Consider the following 15,104-nt stretch of genomic DNA (forward strand, 5'->3'; position numbering starts at 1 on the left):
GAGGAAAAAAGATACCTGATGATGATCAGAAACATTTTCATCCGTTGGTGGGGTGTGGTAGTGTAAGTTACTATAGCCATAAAGTTTAGGGCAAGAGGCTGACTCCTCACTGCTGGGAGCTGAGAAGCACTGGGATAATAATGCACCCCAGCAGCAGAATATATGTATTTTTTCCTTCAGTTTTTCATGGCACCCTTCCCCCTAGCTCCAGGAGCCAGGATGATGTGCTGCAGTATGAAAAGCAGCCTGCGATTCTGCTGCTTACTGGGAAAGAACAACTGACTTCCAGAGTATTCAACATTTATTTGGCTGCTAATTCAGCACATACTTACCTATCCCCTGGGTATCTTTGTTTTGTTTTGATTTATACCCAGCAAGGCAATAAAAACCCACCATCTTCACAATATATATTTGGTGGTACTGGGTTTACCTGAGTAAACTACTTACAATATTTTCTCTTTATAAGCAAGAATGTACATCTGCGCATCAGCAGGCAGAGTTAGAAGACTAGAAAACTCCCAGAATACAGAGGCACATATATTCAAAACACTGTTTGTATGAATCCAAATTGCTTTATCTAAGACTTCAATATTGACCTCATGGCACCATCTTTTAAACAACCAAGTTAACTACAAACAAATAATTGTGTCTCAAATGATCTTTGATAAAGTTGCAAAGATATGTCAATGGAAAAGGAATAGTCTTTTTCAGCAAATTATACTGGAACAATTGGACATCCACATGCAAGAAAAGAAAAAAAAAAGCACCTAGACATAGACCTTACACCTTTCATGATAATTAACTCGAACTGGGTCATGCATCTAAATGTAAAATGTAATACTGTAAAACTTCAGCAAAAAAAAAAAAAAAAAAAAAAGAGAAAATGTATGTGACCTTAGGTTTGGTGGTGAATTTTTAGCTGCAACACATGCAAAAAAAAAAACAATCTATGAAAGAAAAAAATTGGTAGATTAGACTTAATTAAAAATTTAAAACTTCTGCCCCAAGAAAGACTCTATTAAGAGAATGAAGAAACAAGCTACAGACTGGGAGAACCTAGCTGCGAAATAATATCCGATCAAGAACTTCTATTTAAAATATACAAAGAACTCTTGGGGCACCTGGGTGGCTCAGTTGGTTAAGTGTCCGACTTCAACTCAGGTCATGATCTCACAGTTCGTGTGTTCGAGCTCCACGTCGGACTCTGTGCTGACAGCTCAGAGTCTGGACCCTGCTTCGGATTCTGTGTCTCCCTCTCTCTCTGCCCCTCCCCTACTCATGCTCTGTCTCTCTCTCTCTCTCTCTCTCTCTCTCAAAAATAAATAAACATTAAAAAAATTAAAATAAAAAAATATATACAAAGAACTCTTAAAACTCAGCAGTAAAAAAAATGGACAAAAATTGGCCAAAAGATATGTATGAACAATTCACCAAATGAGGCATACAAATGGCAAATAAGCATATGAAAAGATGCTCAATATTGTGTGTCCTTAGAGGAATGCAAATTTAATCAACAATGAGATATGACTACACCCCTATTAGAATGCCTAAAACCCGGAAAAACAACTGGTGAGGATTTAGAGCAACAAGGAACTTTCATTCCTTGAAGGAGGGAATGTAAAATCTTACAGCCATTCTGGCACACAGTTTTTGGCAGTTTCTTACAAAGTGAAATAATAGTTTCACTGTATGATCTATCGATTGCACTCCTGGTATTTACCCAAATGTGTTGATAACTTATGTCCACACAAAACCCAAGTGTTTACAGTAGCATTATTCATAATTACCCCAAACTAGAAGCAGCCAAGATGCCCTTTGAATGATGATTGGATAAACTGTCCTACATCTATATAATGGAATATTATTCAGAATATACAAAAAGGAATGAGTCATCAAGCCAATTAAAGATATGGATGAAGTATAAATGCATATTGTTATGTGAAAGAAGTCAGTATAAATAGGCTATATACTGTACAATTCCCATTACATGACATTTTAAAAAGGCAAAACTATGGAGACAGTAAACTGATCAGTGTTTGCCAGGGATTCAGGGGATGAGCCAGTGGTTTGAATACATGAAGCACAGAGAATTCTTTTAAGAATATAACAGTATGATCCCATAATGGTGGATACATGACATTATAGAATAACAAAGTAGAATGCAGAATACGACAAAGGAATCTAGCTTTATTACAAATGTATGAAACAATGTCATTAAAGGGATAGAGGGCAACATTATTATGTTTTTGTTGAAGGTTTTTTCTCCCCATGGCAGTGCTTGGTAATAGTTCTAATATAGTTTTGCATGTATACTGGAATTGAACAATTAAATAAATAAATGGCAGATGGTGGGAGCAAGGTTTCTCACTGTCGTAGTGGAAGGTTATAAATAGCCAAAGAGAGGAGGCTAGAATGATCCATGCGGTAATTAATTTCTTGAAGACTAATTACATGAATTCATGTTTAGCTTAACATACATACAGATGGTTACATTCAGATATAGAGATACATGTATGTACCCAGGTTAGTATTCACACATATATTTCCTTACTCTGTCAGTTGAGAAGGGCTAGAAAAAACACCTCAGGTGTTTTTCACACCTGGCACTCAAATCTTGGTTTCTAATACCATTCTCTCATACAAGAATGAGGATTTCTTAGAGAAGTGGCTGATTCTATGACCGGGACAGGAAAGATAAAAGATGAGACTAAAACATCCTATAGTGCTAGAAAGTAGAGATGTGATTTAAAAAAAAATACAATAATGGGGTATATCAAAAAGATATAGAGGTCATTTGAAAGATCTCCCAATGGCCAATTTGGAACATTTTGAATACAAAAATAAATAAATTTCCTTTGGTTTATAAACTTTAATGATATCCATAATGATCAAATAAATAAAATGTGGAGGATATACAATTTGTTATGCAGAAATATCCAATAATGTACCTATCTCTCCTTAAGTGTGGGTTGCACATACTAACAACCTTTCAAAAAGTATAGTATGGAAAAGAGGGGAAAAAGAACCTTCACAGTGCAAAAATCCGACAAATTCCATCTCAGATGATCAAGGCCAACAACAGTGATAAATCACGTTGATAGCATGTACTCTTGTAACAATGTGAGGAAAATGTTGGTTAACCTCTGTGATCTTCCTCACAAAAATCCCATAACTCCAATCTAAGCATGAGAAAGATATTGGACAAATTCCAGGAGAGGAGCATCCTACAAAATACCTGAAAATATATCTGTCCAGAAGTCCTCAAAAGTCTGAAGCTTATCAAAAACAAGGAAAGTCTGAGAAACTGTCACAGCCCAAAGGAGCCAAGGAAAACTTGATGGCTATATGTAAGGTCAAATCTTTGATGAGTTCTTAGAACAGAAGAAGGATGTGAGGAGAAAACTATGGAAATATCAAAGAAGTATGGACTTTCATTAATAACAATATATCAATATTAATTCATCACTTGTGACAAATGAAAATGGGTGTGGGGCATGGGGAGACTGTTTATCATTGGTTTTTCTATAAATCTAAAACTATTCTAAAATGCTAAGTTTATTAAAAAGTCATTGTCTCAAAGATCCTAAGAAAGTTAAGTACGTGTTGGGTATTTTTTTTTAATTTTATGTAGTTTTATTTAATTTTTTTCCTTGAATATATTTTTATTGTGGACGATTATTAGTCACAATAATTATTAAATAACTAAGGAAAGTATTGTGCTTCCCAGTTTTCAAAGCTCTTTCCCATATTACCTTATCTGGTCCTTTATCATAAGTAACAAATTATTAGTCTCATTTTATAGCCAATGAATTTGAGGCTCAGAAACAGGAAGAGAGTTGCCTATGGTCACACAGCTAGGAGGGGCAGAGCTGACAATTTTCCACGCCGATGCAGCAAAGTCCATGCATATTAAAGGACTTTTACATGTGCGCACATTTATATAATGCAACCTTATTAAGAATTATACTTTCTTCAGCAATTAACCTAATTTTACTTATTAGTATCTATTTATATCTTGTTGCTATGCTGGAAAATAAAACTACTGTATTTTCCTTACATTATGGAATACACTTTCATTAAGTTGCACATATGTTATTTTAAATAAACATACCTACTCACACAAAATGAAGAAAACAGGGAAGCACATGCTTCTTTTACTAATGTATATGGATAAGTTATCTAAATAATTTAACTGACTCAGTATCTTTTTTTGTGGCATATATACTGCAGCAGAATCCTAGATATCCTAAAAATATGTAGCCTTATTTTCACTATTAAACAGAAGAGGAAAATATTTTATAGTAGAAAAAATGCACACTGACATGTTGAGGTGCACTTAACTGGAGAAAATTTTGACTCATTGCATAAAGTTTTCATCTCAGCTCTGTCACTCGCAAGTTGTATGAACTCTTGCAAGATTTACTTAATCTCTCCGCAATCTCACTCTCTCATTTTAAAAGGGTATAATAATGTTGTATAACTCATAACATTCTTGCAAATTACAAGACAAGACCTTATAATAGCCCCTATGGCATAAGTGCTCAATAAATGGTGACTATTGTTACAATTGGAACAACCCTAAGAACCATCCATTTCCACATATGTATAGTCTTTAACATGGACAAATATTTGACTATATTTATCCATAAAAATAAATCAATAAAAGTCCTCTTAATGTAGCTTTGTAGATGTGATGGTCCGAAAATTCCTTATTGGTCATTAAGGCATCGAAAAGGAAAGACCAAGTCTATCTCCTTTCTTCTCTTCCCTTTTCACAACTTTCTCTCTCACTTTTCCCTTTTCTTTTTCTTGTTCTTTTCAAATGTGAGAATGACAGCATTTACAAAAAAAAAAAAAAAAAAAAAAAAAAAAAGGCAAGGGAAAATGGTGAGGTCTTATTAAAGTGTCCTGGCTTGATGGTTGGATTTAATTTTGCAACCCTAGATCCACCTGATGGTATATGATCCCACTAATGTGATGTTCGGAGACACACTACTTAATCAAAACAAGTGAGTAGAACAAATGCTGTCTTTGTTGTGCTTAGCAGTTCGTGTATTAGTTCATTGAGATATTGCTTAACAGCTGATATGTACTGAACCCTGGGCTAATCATAATGCTACGATGCTGGCAATAAAGACATCACCCCTTTCTTTAGAAAACGTGCAGTTAGTGGGGAGGGTGGTGAGGGTTAAATACTCAGTAGAAAAACCATTTGAAGATACAATGGCTGACACATTCCTAAATTTGGTGAAAACTGTGAATTCAGATGCAAGAAGCTCAATGAACCTCACACAAGAAACACAAAGCAAACTACCCAAAAACTTTATACTAAAGTTGCTCAAGATCAAAGATGAGGGCTACTGCAGATTTCTCATCAAAAGTGACACAAGGGAGAAAACAGAGGAGAGCTTTGATAGGGGCTGCATACCAGCAGCTTCCTTCCACCTCTTTTTTTGTCAGAAACTGACAAACTGATTCTCACATTTAGGTGAAATTTGAGGAATTTTGAATAGGTTAAACAACTTCAAAAGGGGAATAAAACTGAAGATTTTATACAACCTGATTTCAAAATTTATAATGCTATCATAATCAAAATGTGATATTGGTATAAAAATATATATATTAAATACGATATGTATATAGAGAGAATATCTAGATCTAGATCTCTCTCAACAGAGAGATAAAGAATACATATATATGTAACATAATAGCCCAGAAGAATATCTACATAATTATGGTCAATTGATTTTCAACCAATGTGCCAATACACTTCAATGGAGGAAAGGATATTCTTTTCAACAAACTGAAAACAAACCAATGAACTGATAACTTTACCTCATACCATACACAAAATCTACACTAAAACTCATAATCATATACAAACATTTACATGCTGAAATTAGAAAACTAGAAGAAAACATAAGAACAATATTTGTGATCTTAGGTTAGGCAAAGATTTCTCCCCCCCCAAATGTTTATTTATTTAGAGACAGAGAGAGGGAGAGCATAATGGGGGGAGGCAGAGTGAGGGTGAAAGAGAGCATCCCAAGCAGGTTCTGTGCTGTCAACATAGAGCCTGATGCGAGGCTCGATCTTATGAACTGTAAGATTATAACTTGAGCCGAAATCAAAGGTCAGATGCTTAACTGATGAGCCACCCAGGTGCCCAAGTTAGGCAAAGATTTCTTAGATATGATACCATATAGCTACTACATAAAAGAAAAAAAAAATGATTAATTGGATTTTATCAAAGTCAAAATATTTTGCTCTTCAAAAGATACCATTAAGAAATTAAGAAAAGTCATAGACTGGGAGAAAATACCATAAATCACATAATTGATAAATGACTCATATAAAGAATATATAAGAACTCTTTTAAAAAAATTTTAATGTTTATTTATTTTTGAGAGAGAGAGAGAGAGCACGCAAATGGAAGAGGGACAGAGAGAGAGAGGGAGACACAGACTCTGAAGCAGGCTCCAGGCTCTGAGCTGTCAGCACGGAGCCCAACACGGGGCTTAAACTCACAAACAGTGAGATCATGACCTGAGCCAAAGTTGGATGCTTAATTGACTGAGCCACCCAGGCACCCCGAATATACGAAGAACTCTTAAAACTCATAATAACATAAGTGACACAATAAAAATGGGAAAAATATTTGGATATTCATTTCCTCAAAGAATGAATGCCATTTTGGACACTGGTTTGACAGTTTCTTAAAAATGTAAACATATATTTAAACTAAGATATAGCAGTTTAAAAGTTTATATACTTATGAGAAGATACAGTAGCTCTACTTGTAGGTATTTATAAAGAAAAAATGAAAATATAGGTCCACATAAAGATTTCCATACAAAATATTCATAGGAGTAGTATTTACAATAGTCAAAACTGGAAACATTCCAGAAGTCCTTTAACTGGTGAAGGGACAAACAAAAATGTATGTCCATGCAGTGGAATACCAGGTGGAAATAAAAAGAAACAAAGTACTGACACATGCAACAAAATGGACACATGTAAAATAGATTATGCTAAGTGAGAGAAGCCAGACCATTAAAGACTACACATTGTGTGATTACATGCCCTGGAGGTAAGAGCAGGGTTTGACTTCATCTGGGCATGAGGGTACTTTGAGGGGGTGATCAAAAGTTTCTAAAAATAGATTAAGTTTATGGTTGCACAGCCATATAAATTTACAAAGTAAAAGCACCCGTCTTTATAATTACATTGGGTAACTTTGTGGTGTGTAAATTAGACCTCAATAAAATTGATAAAACTTTAATAAAATGGATTCAGAGAAACAGTAGGGTGAATTAATAGCTTTGCATGTACTACAGAAAGCAAGAAAAAATAAAATGCATTAAATCAGAAAAGCAGTAGAACTTCTGTTATTTGTAAACAACATAATTATGGACATAGAAATTTTCCTTGAATCTATGATAACGCCAATAAGTGAATTTAGCAAGATGACACTATGAGATCAACATTCAAAAACCAGTTTTATTTCTATATATCATCAGTAAATAGCTCCCAAATAGAATTCAAATACAATTTCTGAAAGTATAAGAAAATATCAAAACTTGGGTATAAAAATGGAAGAATATCTTCTTGAAGCTGGGGTCAGCAAAGATTTCTTGGACAATATTCAGAAGCCCTAATCATAAAAGAAACAAATCAGGAATTGGACCTCATTAAATGCCAGACACCATTACAAAAATGAATAGACAAGCTACAGGCAGGGGGAAATATTAACAGGCTATTAACAGGCCAAACTCATCTATGGTGATTGAAGTCTGAAAGTGGTTATTTCTCTGAGGTGTGAGGAATGACTGAAAATAGCGTAAGGAAACATTCTGGAAGTGATGGAAATGTTCTGCATTTGCTGTGAATGATAGTTACTGAGGTGTATACAATTATCAGAAGTCATTAAAACACTAGAGAGCTGTGCATTTTATTATATGTTAATTATACCTCAAGTAAAAAAAAAAAGAACAGAAATAAAAAGACTTTAAAAATTTTTTTTTACAAGAGCAAAACACTCCTTACCTGTTTAAAGAATGCAGTAATAAGCCCACAAATAGAAAGGGAGAAGGAATTAGTTTTATGAGATGGAAATTAAATGTTTATGGGTTAGGCAGAGGAGTTGTGATCTAGACATTTCGGATCTTTACTACAGAGTTAATCACCTCTTGGTCTAAAAAGGAGGAAAGTCTCCAGAGAAAAGAATTTTCTGCTAAAAAATGCGCATTGATCAAAGTTCTTACCAGCAACTCAATCCAGATATTGTTCAAATGCATGATTCATTATTTTGACATCTAAATGTCATAACTATCTTTGATCCTTTTCCTTGGGGATACCTTGCCTAAATGTGATAGAGAAAGTCAGGGGGAGTGGGTGAACAAGAATCTCTTTTTCTGGATCTCTCTATTCTCACATAAAAGGCAAATACGTTTAGCTCCACCCCCCACCCCAAGCGTCACTGGGGCAATGAAAATCCTGGACAGATTTCAGACACTGCAGGGTCATTGTTCCCTCTTCTGAAATACCATTCCGCTGCCTTTCCTCACTGCTAGGTGAGACTCTGAGTGGAGGTGGCAATTTCTGTGCAACTCCCACCCCCACCCCCCAACTTCTTTTCTCTCATCACATAAACCAGTAGACAATTGGATGGCATTTTCTTGGCTACAATGGGCTCCTAAGAGATCTTCCAGTTATTCCCGCTATTTGGCCAATCAATCATGTCACCCCATGGTTACTGGAAGTGTGTTGGCTAAGATGATCAGCCATGTCCCCTGCAATAAAACTCAACGGGAAAGCAATAAGAATTCTTCAGTTACAAAAGGAACTCTATTTCCCCACTTCACTCCATCCTTGTAAAAGTTGCAGAATGGCCTTGTATCTTCCTTTGAGTTTTCAGTGCTAGGCACAAATGAAGAGGAAGTTTGGCTGCTAGATTAATACCTATGGTGTATACTTTATATACCTTACGGTACAACCTACCATAGCAGGTAGGTGAAAAATTACTGGAAGAAATTACTTGTTAGTGATTCCTCCAAAATTCTGTTTCGGGTGTCTCAACCACAAAAGTCACCCTTTGGTAAGTCACCCATTGTTCAAATGCATGATTCATTATTTTGTTATCTAAATGTCATAACTATCTTTGATCCTTTTCCCTGGGGATACCTTGCCTAAATGTGAATTTGAATCATTTGAATCAGCTGGTAAGAACTTTGATCAATGCGCATTATTTAGCAGAAAATTCTTTTCTCTGGAGACTCTCCTCCTTTTTAGACCAAGAGGTGATTAACTCTGTAGTAAAGATCCAAAATGTCTAGATCACAAGTGGAAACTGAGGCAAGCAGAATATCAGTAATATGGCCATTTTTTCCTGTGAATTAGAGTCTGAGACAACAGTTGTAATCAGAATTCTAGTCTTCTCCTTTGTGAACTAAAAACATTCTTTGCACACAAAGATGAATTTAGCAGCATGTAATTTTCCTTCTTATCCACTGAATGTGGGATTGAATTAGAGTTTACCTAGAGAAATCTAATTTGTAGTTTTGAAAATAAGCAAAAAGCTGTTAGACCGTAATGTTGATATTCTGATCACGTTACATATGCATAAGAAGATAGTATCGAGCAAAGCTTTATTTACATTTCCTAAGTGTTTTTTCATTTTGTATAAACTAATGAGTGGTGCTGTTGGGGAATATGTGTATCCCTCTTTGTGTAATGGATTAAGCGTGAGTCCTGTTAAACAGTAGGCCATAAATCAGACTGTGTTCTCTATGCCTAATTAAGGGTTTAAAGGGGGAAAAGGTAAATTCTTGAATGAAGGGTTCTACTCAGAAGCAGTGTGTGATTTCACAAAGGAAGTAGATAAAGCAGAAAAAAAAGAGCAATTTAAGTGAAAAAGAAGAAAACTATGAAAATATGTGAGCCACTTTATTCTACTTCTCCTCAGATTTAAGAATGCCTAAATCTCCACATAAAACATGAAAATGTTTATTTTTTAATCACTGCGATGAAATGTAACAATAATACAGATTGACCAGAGAATTTAAAATGAGTGTCAAAATAGTGCTAATCAACTAAAAAAAAAAATTACATGCGTTGAGAATGCAAACAAAATCAGCTACAGAAAAGTTTTGAAGAAAATTCACAAGTGGTTTTTTTCTTTTTCGCTACATGTATATAATTATAGTGCACTAAAATCTCAGCATATTGAACTATTGTAGATTTCGAGTAAAGAAACAAAATAATCACAGTTAATCCACTTATTTCCTAGTGGCAGAATTGCCATGAGTTTTGATAAAATTAGTCTCAGATAATAGTGTTAAAACACTTCTGTATGTTCCTGGAGTGCAGCTAATGTTTATATTCATAGTATAAACTGACTTTGAATATATTGAGAGCCTTGAAAAGTGCATTACATCGCATATGCAGGATTAGAAAAGGAGAAACAAGGTCATAATTCATTAGCCTTTAGGAGCTCCACTCAGTAATATCTGACTATACATAATTAATAATGCTGATATTTGGCTTTATTTCACCTCGCTTTGTATTACTCCTGATCTGCTCAGTGAAATATAGGAGAGGGACAGAAAAAGAAAACATTTTGCTATGATGAGGAAAAGAAATAGATTTTGATTGACTGGACTTGTATTTACAATAAAAGGGATCAATTTACTAAATTCCCAATCACTTATTTTTTTTTATTCAGTAAATATTTATTGTGGACCAGATGATGACAAGTAATTTGTTTCGTGCTAGAAATTCAATGAATTGGGTAGCAGACAAAGTAGACAAGGTGTCCACCTTCATGGAATTTCCAGACAAGTGAGATCCTAATTGATCATTAACAATAGATGTTTAGGAAAAATACGTTTATTAAATGTTCTTATTTGAAGAATTCAGAGATTCTCAGCTTATACATAATAAATATATTTCAGAAACAAAACTCAGGTTACATGGTTATCAAGAGCACTGAAGAACCCTTCCATCCCCCTGGCAACCCTTGCCTCTGTTCTCTCCTCTCAACTTTTGTTATTACTTTCCCACCCCACCTTCTGTTCCATATTGTGCTGCTGGCTGGCATGTGGGGAGGGGAAGGGTGGAAGAGACTTCCATTAATTCTAGACTTCCACATGCAATGGGTGTGTGGGTTGGCAATGAAAGCAAACCCTGCCTCTTATTCCTGACTGCAACACGCCTCAACTCCCTCATATTTGGTCAACACTTTGATGAAGATTCATGGTAAAACCTTGTATTTCCTGAGACCAGTCCTGATACTTCCATCCCCAAATTCTTAGGTCTCTCTTCTCTTAGTATTGGAGTCTCATATGACCGTTAACCCTTATCCAGCACAGCATCACCTGTATTTTGTCTTATATAAATTGATATTTATTACTGTTTGGGTTTGGTTGGTATTGAGTCTTTATCAATTGTTACACATCTCGTAATATAAAAATAACGTTCCTGGAGATGAAAAGGTCTGGGATTGGTGAAGGTAGACATGCACAACGGGAGTGTGAATTGTTGAATTTTGAACCTAAAAGCAGGAATGGGAATAAAGAAAGCTGGGTAATGCAGAGAAGGAGCTGTTACATGCCAAATGAACTTTGGAGCTATCCTTATTCTGTCTAATTGGATGGAGAGCTCCGAAAAGGAAGAATCTATAGGGCAGTTCTCACTGGAACCTCTGTTCTTTGTGTCATTCTCCTCATTTTAAGGAAGGGTTCTTAAAATACAAGTGATCTTATATGAAATTGAAATGAATGCCAGCACCACTTGGTATATTTCATCTACCCATTTGAGCATTTTTCTAGTTCTAAATTGTTCTGACTTTTACTGCACTTTATTTGGAAAAGCTTCTCCCCTGGCCTACAAATGTGAATGTTCAAATACTTCCCATCTTTCAAATCCCATTCTAAAGGACATCTCTTTCTGAAAGCCTTCTTTAATGTCCACAGCGGAGAGTTATTTTTCTTAATTTTCACATAATTTTACTTGTACGTTTGTGACATTCACTATTTTCTACCTTCTAAAAAGATACTCATATAATTTACTAAACTGTAAAAGAACTGTAATGGATTCATATGCTCCTTCCTTCCACTACATTTATTGAGAGATTGTCATAAGGAAAAGTATGGCCTGATGTGCAAATGTAAATGCAGAAGAAAGGAATATAACAACAGCAACAACTTCTAGACAATGGTGGCCCACCTCTGTTCTGGTGCTCTGTGAAATAAATTATTTTGGCATAGAACACAAGTCTTTAAGTGGACATACCTACCACAGACTATTTATACTCAAATATCCAAAAGTAGAGATAGAATCTAAGAGTCTTCAGAATATTGATTATTTATATTTAGCTCATGTCAAAGAACAGGTACACGAATAACAGCATTTAGTTTTAGTTTTTTTTTTTTTTAACGTATAATCAATTTACATCGCTTAAGGGGGATGATATATGTTCTCTTCTGTGATAACCAGAATTGTTTATTAAAGAATAATAAGTTACCGCAAAGCAAGTGAAGAAGTATTTTCCTTCAGCTGGCTGCAAAACTTTTTATTAACCACTATTTCACTGAAAATAACAAATTATATGCTATGGTCTGATTGCTTAAAATAGGTATTTCTGAATAGAAGAAAAAACATTAGCATGAGAGTACTTTGAAATGTATCAATTACTTTAGTTATAAAGAGAATTGTTGAAAATAAAAGCAGATGTGAACGTGATTCAAATTTAATATATTTGAAATGTAAACTAAAAATATAATACACCTGGATAGGGTTATGCAAATTGCATGGGTAAATTTTTCCCCTAGGGATAACTTCAGTGTGTTCTCTAAATCCTTTTAAAAAAAGAAAGTAGGAAACTGGAGGTAATTTTGAGATGTTTCCTTCAAAGGATGCATAGCTTTTTCCTATTATAATGAATTAATAAAGTAAATATTTTAAAAGAATTAAAATAATCAGCTCTTTATGGTTGTGAACGGCCTCTGCTTAATTTTTAGTAATTGAACATTTCTATTACTTCAGTCATTTGACACTATTCTCAAAGGAATCACCTTACTAGTATCGTTCTCATTCTTGGGCATATGTTTTTTCAGTAGAGGTAGATGTTCATTTCTAGTTAGGGGTATTTATTTTTAAGTATTGCAGTTTAGAGTAATAGAAACAGCATGGGAGTAGGGTCAAAAGATTTGGGTTCGGGTCTTAAAACTGATTTAGCAAGAGATCTCACGTGCAACGTAATGTTTTTGAGTTTCACTTCCTCCGTGCAGTAGACATAAAGATCTATGTTTGAGCGCCTTGTTTTGAAAGGGTCAAATGAGATAATGTATATGAAAAAACTTCAAGTACTATTTACATACCATTATTATCACATTTAGGAAATAACCTTACATAAATAATCCAGTATGAGTGCCCTCTTTGTTTTTTAGATACTTAAGATAAATACACGCAAAATTAATGTGTAGGTCATAGGACCCCTTCTTTTCTTTGCTTAACAGTAATTTTCTTGACCTAAACAATTTACCAGTGGTCTAAGAAGTTGGAAAGGTTATAATAAACTTTCAAGTCTTAACATAACATTTTGTAGTTCGCTAACAAGGTTAACAACCCAACTCTTCATGCATCCCAAACCCGGCAATTATAAATAATTTAAAAAACACGCAAGCGTTAGCTGTGCCGTTGTTTACATATGCCTCACGTTTTACGCTATGGGCTGATGACCGTACGATATTTAAACATAATTAGCGCTTAGGCAGAGCAAGGCACCGCTCCACGGCCACATCTCTCTGGTCTTGCATTGTTTAAGACCATGTAGATGGTTAATGTTGAGTCAAGTTGCACATTCGATATGAGTTCTGTTAAGAGGCTGGTTTTGTACCCTTGCAGCAAGGCTCTGGGAATCCACCCAGCCAAGCAGAAAAGGGTTAAAAGAGTCCAGCAGAGGGAAGTAGTGCGGAGTGAGTATGTGAGAATGTGTGTGTGTGTGTGTGTGTGTGTGTGTGCGCGTGTGAGTGAGTGTGAGCGCACAGGACAGAAGCCTCGAGTTGCGGAACGGACTTGTACACAAGTTCCAAAGGCTACCGTGTCTCCGGTTCTCCGCCCTCGCGGGCCCCGGGGCCACGGCCTGCACCCAACGGGCAGCGCCCCGTGGACTTGGGGGGCTGGGCTGGAGGGAGAGGGGTCTCGCGAGGGTTTCAGGGCGTGGCTGGAGTGGGGGGCGCGCGGCGAGTGTGCGCGGGTGTGCGCGCGCGAGAGGGCGAGTGTGAGCGCGGCGAGTGTGAGCGCGGCGAGTGTGCGGCCGCGTCGCCATTCCCCGTGACGTCAGAGTGTATTGTTGTGAGCGGGGCCGAGCCGAGCATCCCCGGAGCTGTCACCGCGGCGGCCGCGGCGGCGGCGCAGCGCGAGCCCCGCACGAGCGAGCCCGGCCGGCGCCGCCCCCGCCCCTGTCCCCGGCCCCGCCGCCGCCGCCCCAGCCCCCGCCCCCGGCCCGCCCGCCCGCCGCGCGCCGCCGCCGCCGCCGCCGCCGCCCGCGCGCCCCCACCCACCCCACCCCACCCCCTCGCTCCATCCCTCCCACCCGCCGCCGCCGCCGCCGCCGCCGCCCGCGCGCCTCCCCCCGCGGAGCGAGTGCGGGTCACCGGGTCACTGGGTCATTGTCTCCGCGCCCGAACCCCGAGCACCCCGTGGAATCCCCCACGTCATCATCAGAACCATCAATGAGATGCAAACATGAAAGACAAGAGGAAGAAGAAGGACCGCACCTGGGCCGAGGCTGCCCGCCTGGTACGTACCGCCCCCCGCCCGCCGCCCGCGCGTCCCGCCGGCCCCGCCGCTCGCCCCGCGCCGGCCCGCGGCGGCGGAGACGGCCACTTCCAGCCCGAGCCGCCGCCCGCTCGCCGGGCTCCTGCTCTTTGTTATTCTGCGGGAGTGGGCTCGCCCAGGGGCCCCTGTGTGTGTGTGTGTGTGTGTGTGTGTGTGTGTGTGTGCGTGCGCGCGCGGAGGGGCGCAGCGATTATCTCGGGGAGCCCCGCGCCAGCGGCGCCCGGGACCGCCCGGGACACTTCTCCCGGTACTTCGCTCTCGGG

The 15,104-nt window shown here is 37.9% G+C and overlaps 1 protein-coding gene across 2 annotated transcripts in view; it reads left to right on the forward strand.

Moving 5' to 3' along the window:
• Positions 1 to 14,603: 14,603 nt before the first annotated feature.
• Positions 14,604 to 15,104, forward strand: part of ASXL3 (ASXL transcriptional regulator 3) — a 180,417-nt gene continuing 179,916 nt past the window's right edge. The window contains exon 1 of one of the 2 annotated variants that reach the window (XM_045456917.1): positions 14,604 to 14,802. In XM_045456917.1, coding sequence (XP_045312873.1) covers positions 14,749 to 14,802 — 54 coding nt within the window. In that variant the 5' untranslated portion in view covers positions 14,604 to 14,748. The remainder of the gene's footprint in view (positions 14,803 to 15,104) is intronic. The other variant, XM_045456921.1, reaches the window with a different exon arrangement.

This window comes from Leopardus geoffroyi, chromosome D3, assembly GCF_018350155.1.
Source record: "Leopardus geoffroyi isolate Oge1 chromosome D3, O.geoffroyi_Oge1_pat1.0, whole genome shotgun sequence".
Taxonomy (NCBI): Eukaryota; Metazoa; Chordata; class Mammalia; order Carnivora; family Felidae; genus Leopardus; species Leopardus geoffroyi.